The sequence below is a fragment of the Takifugu rubripes genome, chromosome 13 (assembly GCF_901000725.2).
Source record: "Takifugu rubripes chromosome 13, fTakRub1.2, whole genome shotgun sequence".
Taxonomy (NCBI): domain Eukaryota; kingdom Metazoa; phylum Chordata; class Actinopteri; order Tetraodontiformes; family Tetraodontidae; genus Takifugu; species Takifugu rubripes.
In genome coordinates, this window is record NC_042297.1 from 7,727,612 (window position 1) to 7,747,508 (window position 19,897).

Sequence of the window (19,897 nt, forward strand, 5' to 3'; positions counted from 1 at the left end):
TTTATTTTCTCACTTGGCGAAATTAAGTGTTTGGCCTGAGGTGAGTGATCCATCATATGTAGAGGGCCTGGCCCTAATGATGGCAGTTTTATACACTTACTCACCATCTTTCTCTCACAAACTCACACATGCACGTACACACACATGCACCCACAGACACACACCTGCAGAATGAGGGTAAATGCTAGATGTAAAACAAGCATCAATTCACTTCTAGTTCTCTCAGCAGGTCCCAACTCTCTCATGTTCTCAGTCTTTCACTTCCTCTCACTCTCATTTTTCCCTTTAGGTCTTTCTTGTGACCGATGTGAGTTCGGTTATTGGAACCTGTCCCACCCAGATGGCTGCATCCCATGTGACTGTGACCCCCTGGGTTCCCTCAGTCAGTTCTGTGAGCCCAGGGGGGGGCAGTGTGACTGTAAACCTGGTGTGAGAGGTCGGCGCTGTGATTCTTGTGGCAGAGGTTCATATGGTTTAAAGCTGGAGGGCTCATGTTCCTCCTGCAACTGTTCAACTGAAGGGGCTTTACCTGGAACAATCTGCCATCCTCACACAGGGCAATGTGTGTGTAAGGCAAGTTGAAAAGATATTTTACATTCAAAGCTGTCCCACAGGGGAATTATGACAATGTTTATTGAATAACAAAATAGTTCCACAGCTGAGTCACATCTGCCAGACTTAACTGAATCTTAACTGATTACAATTTGTAATTCAGTGTGAACAAAATAAACCCAAACACTGAGGATTGGATTCCAGATCATATTCATGGACCCAAAGGCTGATCCAACAGTGAACTTCTGGAAAAAATAACAATGCCTGTCCACGTGCCACCTACAATGTCAAGAGATGCTACCGATGAGACAACAGATGCTCTGATGGACGATGACCTCCCAGATCTGCATCAGGTCCTGGACAGTGTGCAATGCAGCATGGTGCTGGTGGATGCAGCAGCACATGATGTCCAGAGGTGCCTGGTTGGATACGGATCTGGGGGGGCAAGTCAACCGCATCAATGCCTTTGTCATCCAGAAAGTGATGACACACTCAGGCTATATGAGGCTACATATTGTCCTGCACCTGAGGAGTGCGCACTGATTTTTGACATGAGGTTCAGTCACAAGTCCATTAATTCTCAACATCTACTTGTTTTGGCTTGCCTGAGTTGAAACTCCCACCTCTACATATCACCAATATAGGCAAAACCTAGAAAAGATTGCAAGTAAATGTTTTAGGGGTGCTGTCCTCTAACATGGCTGATTCTTCCATTAGGAACATGTGGAAGGCCGGTTCTGTGACACTTGTCGTCACGGTTACCACACACTGGAGCGCCGTAACTCCCTGGGCTGTCTGCCTTGTACATGTGACATCTATGGTACTGTGCCAGGCAAGGTGTGCGATGAGTGGACCGGACATTGCCCGTGCCAAGAGGGGGTGGAGGGCTCCCAGTGTACCAACTGTGCCCCCAACTACTACAACAGGAGCGAAAACTTTCAGAGTAAGAACACAAATCATTGAATAAGGATGATCACAGTGTTCCAGTGATGCTAATCAAGGAACGCTTTCATTCAGATCTAATGGTGTTATTATATAGAACCTTAATACGTTGCAGTAATTACACAGGTTAACCTATAATTTCTTGTTACCTTGGTTTTGAGCAAATAGTAAATAGTTCTTTTTTTGTGGTATCTTATGTCCCATCAGAGGAGGGGTTCTGGGGTTGTGTCCCATGCATCTGTGACCCCAGGGGGACAGTGCCAGGATCAGTGTGTGACACCACCACTGGGCAGTGTGTTTGCATCCCAACACATTATGGACAGGACTGCAGTGTGTGCCGTCCAGGTGCGTTTTAAATTTAATGGACAGATTTATCATAAATAGCACAACAAAATCTCCAAACATGTAGTTGTGTGTGTACGTCTGTACCATGTCATTTATAGTGTTAACGCTAATAAAAAAGAAAACTAAAACTGCATTTGACTGCTATTTATTTGTAAAATCTGACATTTTTCTTTCAATTGACAAATTCCATTTCTTTGAACTGGCGAGAATAAATTAAATACAACCTCATTATTAATTATTTGAATGAAATAAATCAACTACTGTTACCATCGATATATTTAATGAATTGGTCTTTATTTATTATGTTTGATCTGACTGATTCATATGCATGCGGTGTTCTTTATTTATTTGTGTAGTATTTGAGATATTAGAATTTGATTATGATTAATAAAACCTCCCTTCCCATTATACCCACCAAATCTTTAAGTCTGAGTGAACAGTGAGATACTTTAAAAAATTAAACAGTAAAATGGCTGTAGGAGGGAAAAATACTCTTCATACAGCTTTGTTTGTAGCCTAATGTCTTTTCTCTTGTTTTTAGAATTGCATTGAAACTACTGTTTACATTCTTTCATTAAAACATGATTAATGAAAAGATTAAGTTAATAAACAAGCAATCAAATCGGAGCTTTTCTAAATGTTCCTGTTTGTCTTTGCCCAGGTTTCTATCTCTCTCCAGATCAAAATGTGTGTGTAGAGTGCGACTGCCATCCTATGGGGGCATCACAGCGTGGGTGTGATAGCCAGACTGGACAGTGTTTGTGCGTCCATCCTTCAGTGGGAGGGCGGCGTTGTGACCAGTGTCGTGACATGTTCTATGGCTTTAACCCCGGCCTGGGCAGGTAACGCTATAATTCACACACACACATACACACACACACACACACACACACACGCACACACACACACACACACAGATTATTAGACACAGCAGCAGGTGTCTGCAAGTGTTTAAAACAGTTTACTGATTGGTTGCTTGTCGCTTAAGTGAGTTAAGAGTTGTTTTGACCTTTACCAGTCATGGCTCTTCCTGCAGAGGCAAACACTCAACTTAAAATACAACTTCTCATAACTAAAGGCGCATATTACATCCTGCACACTCCTGCTACACACAAACAGCAGGTTTCTCTCAACAGGAAGTCGAGGCTGATAGATGATCCAAACAGTGTTGGGCTGGTAGACCACTGTCTGTGTTGATGTGCACATGTGTTATCTGACCTTGTCTGATAACAACATTCCCTGATATTCACACTCTGGATGAGATCCAGGGATAGTATGATTGAAGTAAGAAGAGAGCAGCTGTAGTTATTAGTTTAATTTATTAATAACCCAAAGAAGGGGTGCGAAGATCTTTTAAACATTGTTGTGTTGTGGTAGATGTTACAAGATGTCCTAAACCGTGAGGCTGAATCAGTATCTGCAGTATTGTCTCACAACAGTGTAAATCAGCCACACAAAGCTGTTTTACACTACTTGTGTTCCTACATATATACTTGGCTCTTATATAAAAAAGGTGTGAGCAGGTGTCCTTTTTATTTTTTTCAGTCAATGACAAAAAAAACCTTTCTGCTTCTTTTTTATTCTTTATTCCTCCAAGTTTTTCATTCTTGCAGAACAAATAAAGTCATCAATTATTGGTGCTGGATGCTTTTCCTGTACCCAGATTTACTTTCTTATATGAAGTTCTTTAGCTAAATATCATCATGTAATTAATCTTGTGCTTTTAATCAATAAGCCTTGCATAAATGAATTTGCACAAAAATTGGTGTGTGAAGTTGGCTGGAGATGCTTCCTATCTCTGTCTTTAAATAGCTGACTGCTGTAGTTTTCCCTGGAGGGAATTGAACTTTACACACACTATATGTATATTTTATTTTAAGTGAGTGTGTATTTTAAAGCTGATTAAATCATACTTAGTAATGGAGCTAATCAGCTCGTTTTTAATGTTTTATTTCTCTAAGTACAAATGAGATGATCTCTTTCACACTCACAAACACCACAGCAAAGCTGAGCAAAAAGGAGAGGATTGGTGTGATGTCAGTGTTTTCTTTCTCCTTGTGAGTGGAGTGAAGGTCGTGTCATGGTGTGTATTTGTGTGTTTTTGTTTAGGAGGCTTAGTATGAAAGTGTGCTTGTGTGGTGGTGTGTGTCGGCACCAGTTGACAGGACAAATTTGCAGCTCGTTAAGAAGCTGTGGCTCTTCACACAGCAATGTGGAATGTGACAGTGTGTGTGTGTGGGAGTGGGAGAGAGAAAAAATCGAGTCAGTGCTGCACGTATAAGTGTGTAATATTCAGTATCTCCCAGAAAAACTTGTGTGGCCTGTCTTTGTGTGTGCGTGTGTGTGTGTGTGTGTGTGTATGCGTGCGGGGGTGTGTGTGTGCTTGTGTGTGTAATAACAGTCTGTGAAGGTGTGAGGTTGCTGGCCGGATGATCACCCACCGCCCTGCCCCAGTGAGGGTAACACCATGCTGCTCACCCAAAAACACAGACCTTCAGACCCACATATGCATGTGTGCACACATTCATGCACACACTTAGACAAGTTTAAGGGGGGTTACAATTTCTTTAGAAATAGATTCACAGATGGGGGTGACAGTGGGTGGGACAGACAGTTGTGAGGAAAGAAATACCTTTTGGATTCACACAGTTACAGTGTATGTATGGATTATGGGACAGCAGGAAAGTAGTTTTATTCCTGTTACTTTATTTGAAATGTTTGTCATCTTTCCAGGTGCCAGTCATGTGCATGTGACCTGATGGGCAGTGTCAATGGTTCATGCCACCCAGACTCAGGTGTATGTTCTTGTAAGCTGCTTGTAGCTGGAGACAAGTGCGATGGATGTCAGGCTGGAGCGACTCATTTTGACCCCAAGAACCATTTTGGCTGCAGTAAAGGTGGTGGTCAGATTCTAGTCTTTACATCTTCTCTACTTCCTTTTCCAGCAATTATAATAAACTGTATTCTTACATCATGTATTATTTTCGGTTTCTCTGTGCAGCACCCTCCCAGCAACCAGCACCAGTAGGTTTTGCTGTTAATTATTCTTCTATCAAACTTTCCTGGCATCCACCTGACTCCCCAAACTCAAACAGACTCAGCTACACTCTCATCAGAGATGCACATACAGTGCATAATATCCAAAGAAGTTATCCTTTTAGTAAGTATAGAGAGATATTTCAAACTCTTTATCATCTTATTTTTGCTCAGAAACACAGTTTATTCCCCAGCTGTAACCTTGTCTCCAAACGCTTGTATTTGTTTCATCTGTCTTAAGGTCCAGAGTCTTTTGAAGATGGTGGTTTGTTTCCTTACACTAATTATTCTTACTGGCTTATAACTGCTAATGTGGCTGGCGTGACAACAAGCACATCGGCTTCATTCCAAACTTTAGCTGCACCACCTGATAAAGAACAGCTACATTTAACCCTTGTGGGCCAACCCAGACCAACCTCTGCCAGCTTTAACTGGAGCTCGCCACCAAACAACACAGGCCCAGTGGAAAGGTAGGCAGGATAAGTGAAATAGGAGATGTGTGCAGAATGTGTGGTAACACAGGTGGTTTGGAAATGAGAACCAAGATTCAACTTGGTGAAAGGAAGCTGAAGTGGTCAAAGGAAAAGAAGAGTTCATCAGGTCAAAATGAAGATGTGCATTTTCACGTCCATATTTGAGAATATGTTTTTATCATGTTTACCAAGATTCTAGTGAACTCGCTTATCAGATTATTTTGTTTGTTCAGATTAAATGTTGCAAGAGGTGAGAGATTACTGATTATTGTCAGTTTTAACATCGCTAATTAGAAAATATAAGAATAAAATTTCTTGATGGGTAATTTCGTCTATCACAGGTTTATCTTATCCACCACCGAGTCCGCTCATGGATCCCAGCCTGTTCTTCACTTCTCAGGCTTATCTACACAGGCTGTGGTAACTGGGCTCCAACCCTTCACCCAGTACACTGTGGTACTGGAGGCCTGTTCTTCTGGAGGCTGCACTTCAACCCCACCTCTGTCCTTTCTCACAGCTGATGCACCCCCACAGAATCAGCCTCCACCCACAATCTCTGCACTTGGACCACATTCATTACAAGCTTACTGGGAGCCCCCTAGTCAACCAAATGGTAGGACAATGAAAAGGCTCATTAATGTTGTCAACTATATGATACAATACTGTTACTGGCAACAAATGTCAAAACGAATTACAAAATAATCACTCAAATGCCACAAACATATTTGAAACACTTGCCTAAAAGTGTAGCTTTCAGGCTTGTGTCAATGAAGAAGCATGAGAATAAACTAACACACGCACACACTCACACACAAAGAAGTGGAACTGCCTTTGGAAAATCCACAGAGCTTTGTAATGGCTCTAAGGCTCAGTGTCATACAAAGCCTTATAACCTGTTTTTTGCTCTGTGTCTTGATTTATTTTTCCCGCCTGTTAAGCTGCAGTACTGTCATACTGAGCCTTGTTACATGGGTTTAGCTGTGTCTCCTTCCTCCTCCTTCCTTTTTTACTGCCATCAACCCCTTACCTAACAAATTGCTGGGAATGATGTCAATATCATAGTTGCTCAAGAAACCAAAATTTCAAGAAACCCAATTCAATTCCCAAATGTGTGTGGGATTGCTGGAGTTCTTATTTGAATGTTGTTTAGACAGTTGTTACGCTGTACATGTGCACAGGTGAGTTGACTTAAACTCGAGCTGAGAGTCAACTGGAAAATCATCAAATTCCTGTCCATTTCAAGCCTGGTAACTCTCTCAGACAGAGGTTGGTTCAGCTAGTGCTGTTCAGTGACGACTGTACAGACCTGAACACTAGAGAAATCAAACTGCCACTGTACAGGTGCCTGGCCCAACACAGGACATCAAACTCCTCTGGAGAGGTCTAAGCCATTCACCTGCACGTTAAGGACAAAGGCCATCTTTGTTAGACTAAACAAGCCATCCTTAAACAGAGGGACAGGCGCAAGGAACACAAGGCAAGGAGTTCTCAGCCCAAACAGGTAAACACCTGTTCTCCCCTGAATGTAAACATTCAACCCTCTCCTGTGCCTGATGGGCACGTTCGTTAAGTGGCTTCTATGGGCCCTTGACTGGCTAAAGGCCCATGATGACAGCTAATAATGAAACCACTCTCCACTAACAGCCATTCAGATCTTTGATCCAGCAGGGGCACAAATAGTCTCATTTCCCCCCAACCTCGTCAGAACCAAAGACACAACCGAAGAGAGGCAGGTAATAGTCCAGTTGGCTCTCAGCAGGACCTCGAAGAGCAACTCTGACCTGGATGATTGAGAAGTTTCATTGGGGTTTCGACTTAAACTTGGAAAATCTGTCTATACATTGATATTGAAATAGTGGACAGATTGATTTGCCTCATGATCCCTTAATATGGTCCAAATTAGTCCTTAATGGGTTACTATCACCTAGATAATTGAGAACCCACATTTATTTATGTATTTTGTCTTTTAAGGAGTCAAGAACTAGTAAAAAGCCAGGGTTTGCAAAGTTATTGAGCCTCTGTATGAAATAAACAAGTAGACAAGAAATAAGACAGTAATTCCAGTTTAAACGATTTTTACAGGTGTTATCACCAGGTATGAAGTCTTCCTACGTGGACCGATCAAATTACAAAACCCCTCAACTCTTAATAACGAGAGGAGAGTGTTTGTCAGCTCTGACTGGGTCGATTCATTTGGTTCTCTGGAAGCTCCTCCAACAAACCAAAGCACATTCTTACCCCCCCACAACAGTACCACTGTAACTGGACTGCAGGCATTTTCCACCTACCAAATGAGAGTGGCGAGCACCAATTTGGCAGGAAGTGCCACCTCGACATGGACCACAGCACGGACAATGGAAGGAGGTTTGTAAAGACGTAAACTTGACTGAGCTTAAATTAAGGCATACCTCCTATTTCACATGGTTGTGTAGTTTTAGCTGCTCAAGATAGTTATTGGAATGAAGTGTTCCTTTAAGGTACTGACCATTGTATTTTCTTTAGTTTTTTAGTATTTTGTTTTTCAATACTACAAAGGTAGGCTCCATTAAAAAACTTAGAATGTCCTGTATCATGATACACTCTGCACTATATCAGACAAATCCTTCAGTGTGAAAGGCCTTGAGTGCTGACCTTTTCTTGGGAAAAGAATGCACGTTTTGGCCATAATGTCGGAGTAGATTTAATTGAATATTGTAATGACATCGATGCTCCGATCAGAAAAAAGTAGTGTTTGTTGTTCCAAATTTGTACCCCCATGATCTCTGCAAACAAAAGTGTACGAATAAAAAAGGTTTGTCTCATAAGGAAAAGAAAAAAGAGAAGCAATGAAAACATTGTGTGGGGGAGGGGAACCTCATTAACGTATTTGAATTTCAAATAGATGATATGGCTCATTAGGACTAAACGATTGCCTCTAACATCACTCTAAGCTGTGTGTCTGGATAACAAGCATGTGATAACAGCATTTCAAATGTGGAGTGTGTGTCAGTGTCAGCTCGAGTACATTTGCTGTGTTGGAAAGAATGTGACTGTGGTGATGTCTGCTAAGAAATCACATTTCACAGCATATTTTATAGCCGGATGGCAGCAACAGTGGAAAAAAGATGTCATGTAATTGTGGCCACATCCCAAACACAGAATTACAGAATGCTTAAATCCATTTAATTCACATAATCACCAAGACCAGGACTCAATTTTGTAGCTCCTTCACATCTATTTTTCTGCTTTAGTTTGAATTAACATACTTAATTTGTAACATTCTGTGGTGGCCAGAAAGCTTAATGAAAAAAATTAAGTTCAGCAATAGAATATTGTTGGCAGTAGAATGAGAACATAATCAGGTAACAGCTGCAATAACAGCCTCAGCCTGAGAAACGCCACAGGGTCTTTCATTCCCTACACAGTCCTATTAAACACTGTTGTGTGCCGTAAATATTTATTTGTAAATATTAGTAAAATGTAAGTCAATGTGTGGTAATCTTTACAGTCCCAGAGTGGATTGCACCTCCAGTAGTATCTGCCCTGTCGTCCACCAGTCTCAGAGTTGAGTGGAACTCCTCTGAGGGTCACGGAGTCATTGCCAGAGGACAAGTTATAGAATATCAAGTCAGTTTGCTCACTGAGCAGACCAACAATCCTCATGCACCGCCACTCATTAGCCACGTAAACATGATTTTTTTTAAATTCTTTAATGCTACCCCTTATCTAAGACTGGAGTTGTCACATGACATTGCAATGTCTGATTTTCTTTTTCAGGTCATGCACAGGATGAGACCATCAGAACAGTCTGTTTATGTTGTGGAGGGACTGAAGCCGTTCCAGGTGTACAACTTTACCGTTACAGTCTGCACAAAGACTGGCTGCATTACTAGTCTGCCAGGGGCAGGACAGACACTGCCTGCAGGTAAAAACAGAGAGCTTGAAACATACATACATCCATCCTTCCATCCATAGCAGTTTTTATTTGCAGTCTAAAGACTTGATCAATATTTTTTACTTCATTCATCTGCATTTTTTCCTGTAAAAATTGGTGTAAGGCACGTGGTAATATTCTCAACACACGCACACACATTCAAAGCTACGTAGTCTGTCATTGGGTACTTAAATGCCAACGGCATTAGTCGTGTTAACCAGGGGGGATAGTCATTGCGCTCTGCTGTAATACCAATTTACTTTTAATTACAAGGAGAAAAATGTTCTGCAGCTCACACTTCTGGTGGCCATGGATCACACACAGCGTTACTAATCACACACATCTCATTTCCTCACTTCTCGTATACATTTATTGTTAACCATTAGAAAAGTAGAAAAAAAGTGGTCTGTTGAATAACTCCTGCACTCATCCACGACCAGTGACGGCTACATACAGATGAAGAGATTTTTTTTTAAAAATCCGTTTTATTCCAACCGTCTGTCATTTTCTTATAAATCCATCTTTCTTTTTCTACCTGCCATTTTCACACAAAGTTGCACCTGGCAGCAAAGAAACATGAATCATTCTGCAGTATATATATATATTGCAAACATGTGCACACTTGACCCTCCAGCGCACCCTTCCATCTGTTCAGTTACTGTTCATTTTTTCCTTTTTTTAACTTTTGTTTTTGTTTTGTTTATCGTTTTAGGTGGATAGACAATGGGCACACTGAGTAAAGAGAAAAGAAACTTTCATCTATAAATACTTGCTCAGGGATTTGTGCTTTGAGCACATTCTTAACAGCTACATCTGTTGACATAGCGAATATTTTCATTTCTTAACAATTCTCAAAAAAACTTCTTTGTTTATTGCGATGGATGATCCTTCGTATCGCAATCAGTGGACTTTTTAAATGCATTTTTAATGGCTACATCTGTTGACACAGCGACAATGTTTATTTCAAGTGATTCTTAAGACTACTCTTGACTGTAATACAGTACAGTACAATATGGCTTATTGTACCCAGTTGACTTTTTGAATGTATTTTTAACAGCCACATCTGTTCCGACCATTTTGTTTCATCTAACACCAAAGATGTCCCTTGTTTCAACTATAAGAAATGATAATGGCACATGCCATTTGGCAGTTTTTTTAATCTCCTAACAATTTGCATAGCTTATTTTGCTCCGCTGGGTGTTGAGCTTATGTTGTTTCTGCACGTTACCTATCTTTTCTCACTCTCTTTTGATTTAGAGTTTACTAAAAATAATTTATTGGGACACCTATCCCGCCTCATATTGTATTAACAATATCTTGAATTATGCTTTTATTGTTGGTTGCATCATCTACGCAGCAGATGTGGAATTTACAGGAGTGAATCTATTAAGATTTCAAAAATCATGCATAACCTATAAAACGTTTGCGACATTTGTATGGATAAAATGGTTTCAGATATTCTTTAACAGTGGTTTGTGGAAGAGAATTTAGTGCTACTCTTGGTAAGCTGCACTTGAGTCTGAACTGATGCTGTGATAAATCTACCTCACACAAGCCCAGGCCATTACAGTCAGCTACCATCTGCTCTAAGTGAGCAGACGGCATCTGCGAAACCACTGGAGTTACACCAAAGCACACGACTGAACATTAGCGCGCACGCTGAGACAGACGTAACGACATGAGGAAAAAGCTCTTTGTCTACGTCTGAGAAAGCATTTACAATTGTTTCAAAGTGCGCATCTTTCTCCAGAGTTATCGATCATGGAGTAAAGTGAGTGGCTAATCAGGGGCTGATGGTGATGTTTTATGTATCCTACATCCATAAAGGCTTGTTCTACAAGACACACGTACACACACGTACACACACTGTAACACCACTCGACAGAACAGGAACTTTATTGATTCACGCATAATTGGCCTGAGGCCCTTGAGCTTAGAAATATGCATGGCAAGGGGTTGCTGTGTCAATAAGAGGTGTGTATGTGTGTGCGTGTGTGTGTGTGTGTGTATGTGTTGTAACTGGACACTGAGCACCTGTGAAGACGTGTCAGTCACTGTAAAACAGAAAACATAAATAAACACCATTCCTTATGGGAGCAAGTCCTTGATTTAGCTGCTTCACTACTGTCAGAAACTAAAACGAATTTTCCTGCTGAACTAGTTAAGTGTGTGTGTCTGTAGGTGTGTCTAGGTGTGTGTCTATGTCTGTTTGAACAATAAATAATAAAGCGAGTGGCTTTTGTCACAGTCAGTTTGTGTTTAGTTAATCTCTGTCACTCTCAACAAGATGATACAAAACATTAATCTACGACTTGTGAAACCTAATAAAATTCTGCAGATCCAGGGTGGATCCAGGGATCGCTGGAGATGGTGATGCTTAATTTTGTTCATCAGTTTGCCTGGTAAGATGGTCTCAGGGAGAACTGCCACAGATGTTGTTTCTAGAGTGTTTGGGAGACTACAACCATAATCTGAGGGTTAAAATGAAAGGGCTTTATGTCAGGCTGTTGGAAAATCGAAATAAACAGGAACTTGTTTTCTGCCATTTATCTACTTGAATCTTTAACAGGAATTGAAAATGATGAAAATGGTGAGTAGCGTCTTCCTAATCACACGAACAAAGGAGTGACCCTATCCCAGCAGTCACTGAGTGAGAGGCCAGAACACACCTGGAAAGGTCACCAGCCCACCCCAGCACACTCACACTTGTGCCTAGAGGCTGTTTAGAATCTCCAATTAATAGAGTCTGCTTATTTTTGGAAACTGAAGTTCCTAAAGAGACCCCACAGGCACCAAAGCCATTACTAATATATATATATATGTGTGTGTGTGTGTGTGTGTGTATGTATATGTATATATATATGTATATAGTAGTAGTATAGTTTTTTTTACTCACAACCACTTTGAAACGGAGAATGTTCAGGTGTGGTGCCTTGTCAGTGTTCTGAATGTCACCATAGCTCAATTTCAATAGACTGGTAATCTATCGATTGGCACTAATTTATGGTTTTGTGTGTCAAGATGAGCCGTCTAAAACAAGCTGTCCACTTCCCTTTTAAGAGCTCAATTGGAACTCATTCTAAAGACCACACGCACACACACACGCACGCACACACACACACACACACACACACACACACGTCACTATGAGCTAATTTACTCCTACCACAGACCATTTAGACCATTACGGAAATACACACACACAATTCAATTCAATGACACTTAATGCATACACATCTTTCCCATGGCTACACCAGTCCATCACTTCCTACATATCTCTCTCCATTCTTCTATACCTCCTCTCACCCTATCAGCCAGTTTCCGGTTGATTTATATGATACGTGTTGAAGCTGCAGTTTCAGTAGCTTCCTGTGTGTTTCAAAGGGACGTTTAATTTAACATCTAAAGTGAAAGAAGAAAATTAAATTGACCCTCTACTTAATGAAAGGGGGACTTTTGTCCATCTCATCTCAACATCCTAAGGAATGAAAAAGCCAGGCATCAAGATCACAATATTATAGTGTCGATCATTACGATGCTTTTGGGCCACGTTCAGTATTTCATGGTTCATGTGAATAAAGTAAGATAAAAAGTAAATGAATAAAGTGAAAAGTAAATGAATAATGTAAGAAGGCAGCTTTTCAAGAACCTGGATTGTTAAAGTCAGTGTTACTGTTTCTCTTTTGTCCGTAGCTCCAACAGGACTATCTCCACCTCGCTTATATCCAGTGAATGGAACTTCCATTCTGATAGACTGGGACCACCCGGCCCAATTCAACGGGCCTCAACCGCTATATCAGGTCTGTAGGGGTATTGGCTGAACTGACATTCATCGGTGCTTGCATGGTTTATGGCAGTCCATTTTATAAAATCCTGTAAATATTTCCTTAACATGTCGCCATTACAAGTCAACAAGCCCTAATTACCCTTTGCGTTGTTGTTTCCAGCAAAATAATTCAATCCTTAAATTTTATGGAGATTCTTCCACGATCTGTTTATTTAAGACCCGACATTATTTCATTCTCTATCAATTCTATAGGTGGAGAGGACTGATGTCTCTTTATCTGAGCCACAAGATCCCGTGATTAGGGGGACCCGATTCCCTGGAAACAGTTACCATCAGTTCCCAAGTCACACGCTTCCGGTCAACAGGGACTTCACAGGTAAGGCTGCATGTGCATATGTATGTAAATGAGACTGCATAAATACATCTGTTGTGGCTCAGGCTGGAAATGTTTCTGCTTCTCAGTGCTCAGACTAGTTCTGTTCCTTAAGAATGACTTCTCCAGTCATCCTAAAGGACAATTTTCTTTCTGTTTACCAGCATCATTAGAGGGTTGAGCTGCACAGCCAAACATGTTCTGCTTCATCTGACAACATCACCCAGTCTGATGCTCCTAATTAATGAGTGCTGATACTAATCATTGGGATTTGAACAGCCAAAGCTCTTTAATGCCACTTGAGATTACATCACTGTCCTGCACAAGCCTGGTGTCACCAGTTATTGTCTGTGTCTGCGTTTCTTTACCTTTTTGGTCATAGCAACATGGTTTTCTGGCTTTTCATGTTAAATGTTGAAAGAAACGTAGTAGTTTTTTCCAGGCAGATTGCGATTTTGATGACTGGGGCGACTTTTAAGGAGTGTTAGAGGTAGGAAGAGACAGTTAACAAAGAGTTAACAGTTAACAAATTCATGAATGATGATTAAAGGAAACCATGTTTTTGTTACTTGAGATTAATTGATGGCCATGCTAAAAGGAAGTGAATTTCACTGTGTTTGACCATTAAAGATAGAATAAGGAAATTTTATGTGGCTTATTTTATTTCTTTTTATTTCCTTAGTTTCTTTGCATACAGCCCCTCCCCGCCCTGTAAAGGATAATTTTTAATTGTACTCATAATTTAGTCACGTAAAGCTTAAAGTTAGATAGATATTGTGTCTGAATATTGCTGGAAGATAAATGATTTTTTTGCTATTGAAGGGGCCTCTCTTCTTTACTACTATGCTCCTTCATAAAGAGTAATGGATCAGACAATAACTTAAAGACCGGATCTATTCTGCTTCAGGAATGTGTCGGCAGTCCCCAAACCATCGCCCTTTTACAACCATCAATACTAATAGCATCATCTACAGACAATTATTCCCATCGAAGCGCATGGAACAGCGAACAAATCAAAGCCAAATTGGATTATGACTGTAATGCAGTGTAATGCCCCCTCGAGAGTCAATTGATCACAGAGGGGAGACTCGTCAATTGTGGATATCTTGTGGAAACCCAGTGACTCCAGCAATGACAACTGTATCTGGAATCTGGAAGCTTTTGTTAAATACAAGGTTCCTGTCAACTTGTCCACAGAAAACAAATATGTTTACCTAATTTCTTCCTTATAGGTTATCCAAGTCATCGTGATCTATTATTGGCAGCATTAATTTCTACTATGGCAATAACCTTATCAACAATTCATCCTAAAAATTAGTCAGTCTGTTTCTTAAAGGAGAATCTTTCATACCCTAAACAATCTATGTATTAAACAAAATTAAAGATTACAATGTGCTCTGTAAAATCAGATGATATTTGCCCCTTCACCTGCCATTTTATGGCCTCTTAAATAATTTTTGGCTAAAGAGGTTGTTTTCCACGTGCAATTATTGTGATAGAAATGGACGTTTCCATAAATGATAAGTCCGCTCAGATGTGATTAACGATGCTTCTTAATGCTGAATGAGTTTAGAGGTCAGTGTTTACCACACTGAATCTTACTTTAGATAAAACGGCATTAAAACCATCTGCAATTATGCTGCGCTTATGAATAACCTGTAAGTGCTTGTTTCCATAAATGTATGCGAATCCATTCGTCTTATCTGTAATGCCTCTATATCTAAATGGGATATCCTACTCTCGTTGTTAATCTCAAAATTTAGAAGTCTGCAGTTGAGAGAGGAACACAGTATTATTTGATGATCTGGTTAAAAGGTTACTGGTTCACCGTAGGTTATAGAGTCCTCTCCTCATTTGTAACTTTTAAGTATCATAGCTTAAAATGCTAAATTATAGAAATGAGAATGATGGGCTGCTCATAATTTCACTAATCTAGATGTATTTCTCCCACTCAGGGCAAATGGAATGTAACATTCAAATGCGGTAAAAAAAAAAGAATGGGCAAACAAATAGGCTTGGAAATTTTCCAGACATGTCTAATAGAATACATCGCTGTATCACTGCTGCTGCACAACTGGGCAGGAAAAAAAGGAAATGTTAAATGATACAAATTATTTTCCCTTAATTAATATGATTGATTGCCAGGCTTTGACGTTGAGAGGAGAGGGGGAGAAATGTGTGAAGGGAAAGTTTGCACAGACATCATTAGTTTTTCTCCATTTAAAGATTAATCAGAAGAGGCTGGGCTCTTTAATTCTGTCATTTGTATATTTAATGGGCTGCTGCAGAATCTATGAGTGTAATTAGCTAGCTGCCGCGGTCTCATTAATACGCAGAGCCCTGATTAATGCCAGCACAGAGCTAACATGACTGGAGTTATTCAGGTTATGTTGTGCAGATGATTGCACACATCTTCCCCTGTTAACTGAGACAACACAAAAACACACACAATACCACCTAATCACTTAAAAATCCAATATTGTAAAAGCCCAAATTTCGCTCAAAAAGTGAACAATGCCTCACAGTTGACGGTTTGTATAGAATTGTCTTGGAACTGAGGGAATCGCAGGTATCCGTCTTTATAAGACAACATCTCTAAGAAAATACTGGCTGTTACGTTGTATGGTTGCTGTACCGTCTCGGCATTTACGGGAGCCAGCAGCATGTATGTAGCTGTCATGATGTACAGTATGTCCATCTTTTACTGCTGATGACTTGAGAGTAGCTGTCATTGTGAGGTAGCACAAATCCTGTGGGGAAAGCAGAGAGACGCGATGCTGAGAATGAGCACTCTCACCCACGTCCTGTATATTATGGAGAAACAAAGGGATAAACTAGGAGCGAGTTCAAGACCAGCAGACAATTTGCTTACTTGTAAGTCTCTTTCAGATGTTTTGATATCATTTGATTCCTTGGAAAACAGCTGCAGATTTGTCTATAGAGGCGTTAAACAGCTGTACCCCGTATGTGGGAGGACTTTGTGTCCATTGTAATAAAGAATTATTTTATGTGTTGTATGTTTTACAATCGCTATCTAGAAAAGGGTTTGAAATATAAGACAAAGAGGTGATGGGGACGTCGACAGAAAGGTGAAAATTAGAGATGCAGGGACAGAAAACACACTGAGACGATGAGAGGACGAGGAGAAAAGAAAGGTCAAGAAAAATACCAGGAAGGTTAAAAGCAATGGGAATGAAGAAAGGAAGCAATGGAAAGATCAAGAGAGTGCGACGCAGAAGGTTAAAAGGAAAAAATGAATTGTCAGGTATCTGTCATGACTTCACCCGTCTCTGCAGTGACAAGGTCATGAATGTAAATGACGGGTGCCTGTTTGATGTACAGGATGGAATGTAAGGAACATTGGACATGTATGAGTTGCTTTCAAGTCGTTCGCCCCAAATTCCCCACAAATTTAAGAATTGATTTAATGGGAACATTTCATATTGATTTTAGTAAAAGGTCCTCTTGCTACACCACTTCAGGTTCCACAATTAATCAGTTCAACAAACAACTTTTAGTGGGTCACATAAATGAATAAGCTGCTCTCCATCGCACTCAGGGCTTTCTTTTTTCTTGAACTGTTTAAATTTTCCATCTTTTAAATCTTCTAATTTCCATTTTATGTTCTCGTTGTGTTGGCTATCCATGATTTAGCTTGAGAGGCTTCACTTCTTTATGAACATCACAATGAACCTACATGACTCTCAGCTTTAGGCAGGTTGATAATAAAAGTGAATCTAAATCTGTGTTTTAATCCCACAGGTTTAACAGTGAACTCTGAGCTCTCCTCTCATTAGTAAACGGCTCCAGATTAAAACAGAATTTAAATGTGTGAAAACTGGCAGCAGTGAAATCTGCATTCATCTTAAGCGGTCCATGTAACTGTTTGACTTCTCTCTATGTTAAATTAATTCACATACAAGCCATTTTGCTAAGACTGGCTTCTACTGAACCCTCGGCTGCCTCCATTCAACTCCTCAGATCTTCCCACACTTCTGTTCCCTACAGAGACGCACAGAGCTGGGTGATGTGCACACAGTCAGACATGCACTTTAAATCACGTCCTCTGTGTCATTATGTGGATCTAGTAGTGGATTAAGATCCAGTCTATGATCCACTATAACATAAACAGTGCACAGTGAGAATTCAGAGGACCTATTCATTTCCCACGTTGATAACTGAGGGAGTTGGGGGAGTCAATATAACGAGAAACTTGTAGTTCCTGTTCTGAAGAATTTTCATGGAGTTTCTATCATTCCCCCTTTTCTACGTTGACTGTAGAATCTAAAATTTGTGCTACTTTTGTGTTTCCTATTCACCTCAGATCTATAACACTTTTCACCCAATAAAACCCCCATACAGTCACATGTGAATAGTAATTCCAACGGTTACCTGAACAGAAGTGGAAATCCTCAACATTAACATTGTGCTACAAAAATTAGAGTGGGCATTTACATTTCAACCAAGTAATGATTCATAAAGGTGATACGATTTTGAAGGAAAATATGTAGTGCTGTCAGAAACATGTATGTTTTCGTGACTCATGTGCTTTACTGATGGTGAAACATGAAATAAAATAAATTGTTTTATGTTGTTATATTAAGCCCTGTAACACAAACTCTGGCTCCCCGGTGTTATTAGGTATTGAATTGAGTTTCAAGACTCACTCCGCAGACGGTTTGCTGCTCGCTGCCTTCTCTCCAGGAAACCAAGAAGAGTTTGTGGCAATTCAGATCAAAGATGGACGACCTTACTTCCTGTTTGACCCACAGGTATGTCGTCTATGTCACTGCTGAGGAATGTGAGCATCAAGCGCTTTAATATTACAGACACACACACCCGCGCACAAACACACACACACGAGTATTTAACAAAAGGATGTATCCAAACATCTTATAACTTAAGCAGTCTTTATTTATTCATTTCACCCACTTGACTAACTTGCTCACTTTTACCTGTCTTTTTAATTTTTCTTCTGTCTACTTCCATCTTTGCCTTGCTCTCTTCTCTTTTCTCCTCCCTCCTTCCCCATCTACCATTTTCTCTCACAATTGCTCTCATCTAACAAATGTGATCTGTAGCCCCTCATTGGTTTCTGTCAGGGAGGCTGGGAGAGGGGAAAACTTTGAAAGTGTGTCAACGTTTGAATTGGACTGCAATTAACTCATTCCCTGCAGTCAACGTGCATGAATACCAATTGCAGGCTAATTAAGCTTTGCACACATACACACACGCACATACACACACGCTCCTTATCCAGCCGTACAGACACATGTAGAGGGGTTAAAGAGTCAACGACTTCGATGATGAAAGTGATGATGAGAGATGATTATATATACTTCCACGAGGCCACCAACTAATTACACACCCAGACAAACACACACTTATGCTTTCTTTCTTCATCACAATCACTATCAAATTTTGGATCAGAATGTAACCAATGAGTTCTATCTGTGTGTGTGGAGGAGTGTACTATATGTCTCAATTGATCCTCATTGGCTTGTGTGTGTCTAGCTGTGAATACTGTGAGATGGTGTGTGTGTGTGTGTGTGTGTGTGTGTTTCTTCTCCAACTGGGTTGATTCCTTTGTTTAGGCTACTTTGCGGTAATTAAGAGTGGGAGTGGTGTCATGGCTTATTAGCGTTCCCCTAGATACATATAGTTGGGCCCATTACTTCCCCTATTAGCCTGTTGAGTTATCCTAATGGGATTACCAGTGCAGGGGGGGTAATATAGCATGACACAGGAAAGTCATACGCCCATAAATATGTGCACATGTGGACTGCCACACATGCATTCATGCAAAAATGTTTTCAAAGGTTTACATTTACTTGAACTTTCAGGTATATACCTGTACAACAAAGAAGTGAATTTCAAATGCATTTTCATCTTTCTTAGATAAAAAAAATGAAAGAATCATTTACAACAAACTGACTCTGTCCTTCAAGAATAGATCCTTCTGTTGATCCAGTGGACACACCTGTATTGTGTTCATTTTAAGGTTCTAAAATCTGAATAGGAATAACATTTGGGACCTTCCAATTGTATTATTAAATTTCAATGTATCTGTATATTTATCCCTGCATCCTTTCCTTTATTTAAGTCCATAGTGATGAGATCCAAGCACAAATAGAAGAAAAGCCATATCTGCTGTGATTGTATATATTAAATTGTCAATGCTGTAGCAAATTGTTCATTGTTATATGGAGAACTTTATCTTTATGAGTGTTTCAGTGAGTCAAGTTTTTGCTAAGCCCACTGTCACTATCCCTCAGGTGAGGAAGTTGGTTGGGTCTGTGTGTGTGTATGTGTGGGTGTGTGTCTCAACAGACGGAACTCCTTCACTTATGGGCTTGTTAAGTAGAGCTGTCTAGTGAAGGCAGTAAAGATGTCAGAGGCTGATGTTCTCTGGCATTTATACATTTATTGATCTCTTCATTAAATCTTCGCCATGCGTGTGTCTGAGTAGATATCTG

General features: G+C 40.2%; 1 protein-coding gene across 1 annotated transcript in view; it reads left to right on the forward strand.

Moving 5' to 3' along the window:
- The window catches only part of ush2a (Usher syndrome 2A (autosomal recessive, mild)), a 131,843-nt gene that overhangs the window by 29,964 nt on the left and 81,982 nt on the right, over positions 1 to 19,897 (forward strand). Inside the window, exons 16-29 of the mRNA XM_029846815.1 lie at positions 290 to 573; positions 1,270 to 1,495; positions 1,702 to 1,839; positions 2,501 to 2,681; positions 4,573 to 4,736; positions 4,841 to 4,999; positions 5,117 to 5,345; positions 5,690 to 5,961; positions 7,431 to 7,712; positions 8,836 to 9,011; positions 9,105 to 9,252; positions 12,955 to 13,061; positions 13,301 to 13,424; positions 18,063 to 18,193. Coding sequence (XP_029702675.1) covers positions 290 to 573; positions 1,270 to 1,495; positions 1,702 to 1,839; positions 2,501 to 2,681; positions 4,573 to 4,736; positions 4,841 to 4,999; positions 5,117 to 5,345; positions 5,690 to 5,961; positions 7,431 to 7,712; positions 8,836 to 9,011; positions 9,105 to 9,252; positions 12,955 to 13,061; positions 13,301 to 13,424; positions 18,063 to 18,193 — 2,621 coding nt within the window. The remainder of the gene's footprint in view (positions 1 to 289; positions 574 to 1,269; positions 1,496 to 1,701; positions 1,840 to 2,500; positions 2,682 to 4,572; positions 4,737 to 4,840; positions 5,000 to 5,116; positions 5,346 to 5,689; positions 5,962 to 7,430; positions 7,713 to 8,835; positions 9,012 to 9,104; positions 9,253 to 12,954; positions 13,062 to 13,300; positions 13,425 to 18,062; positions 18,194 to 19,897) is intronic.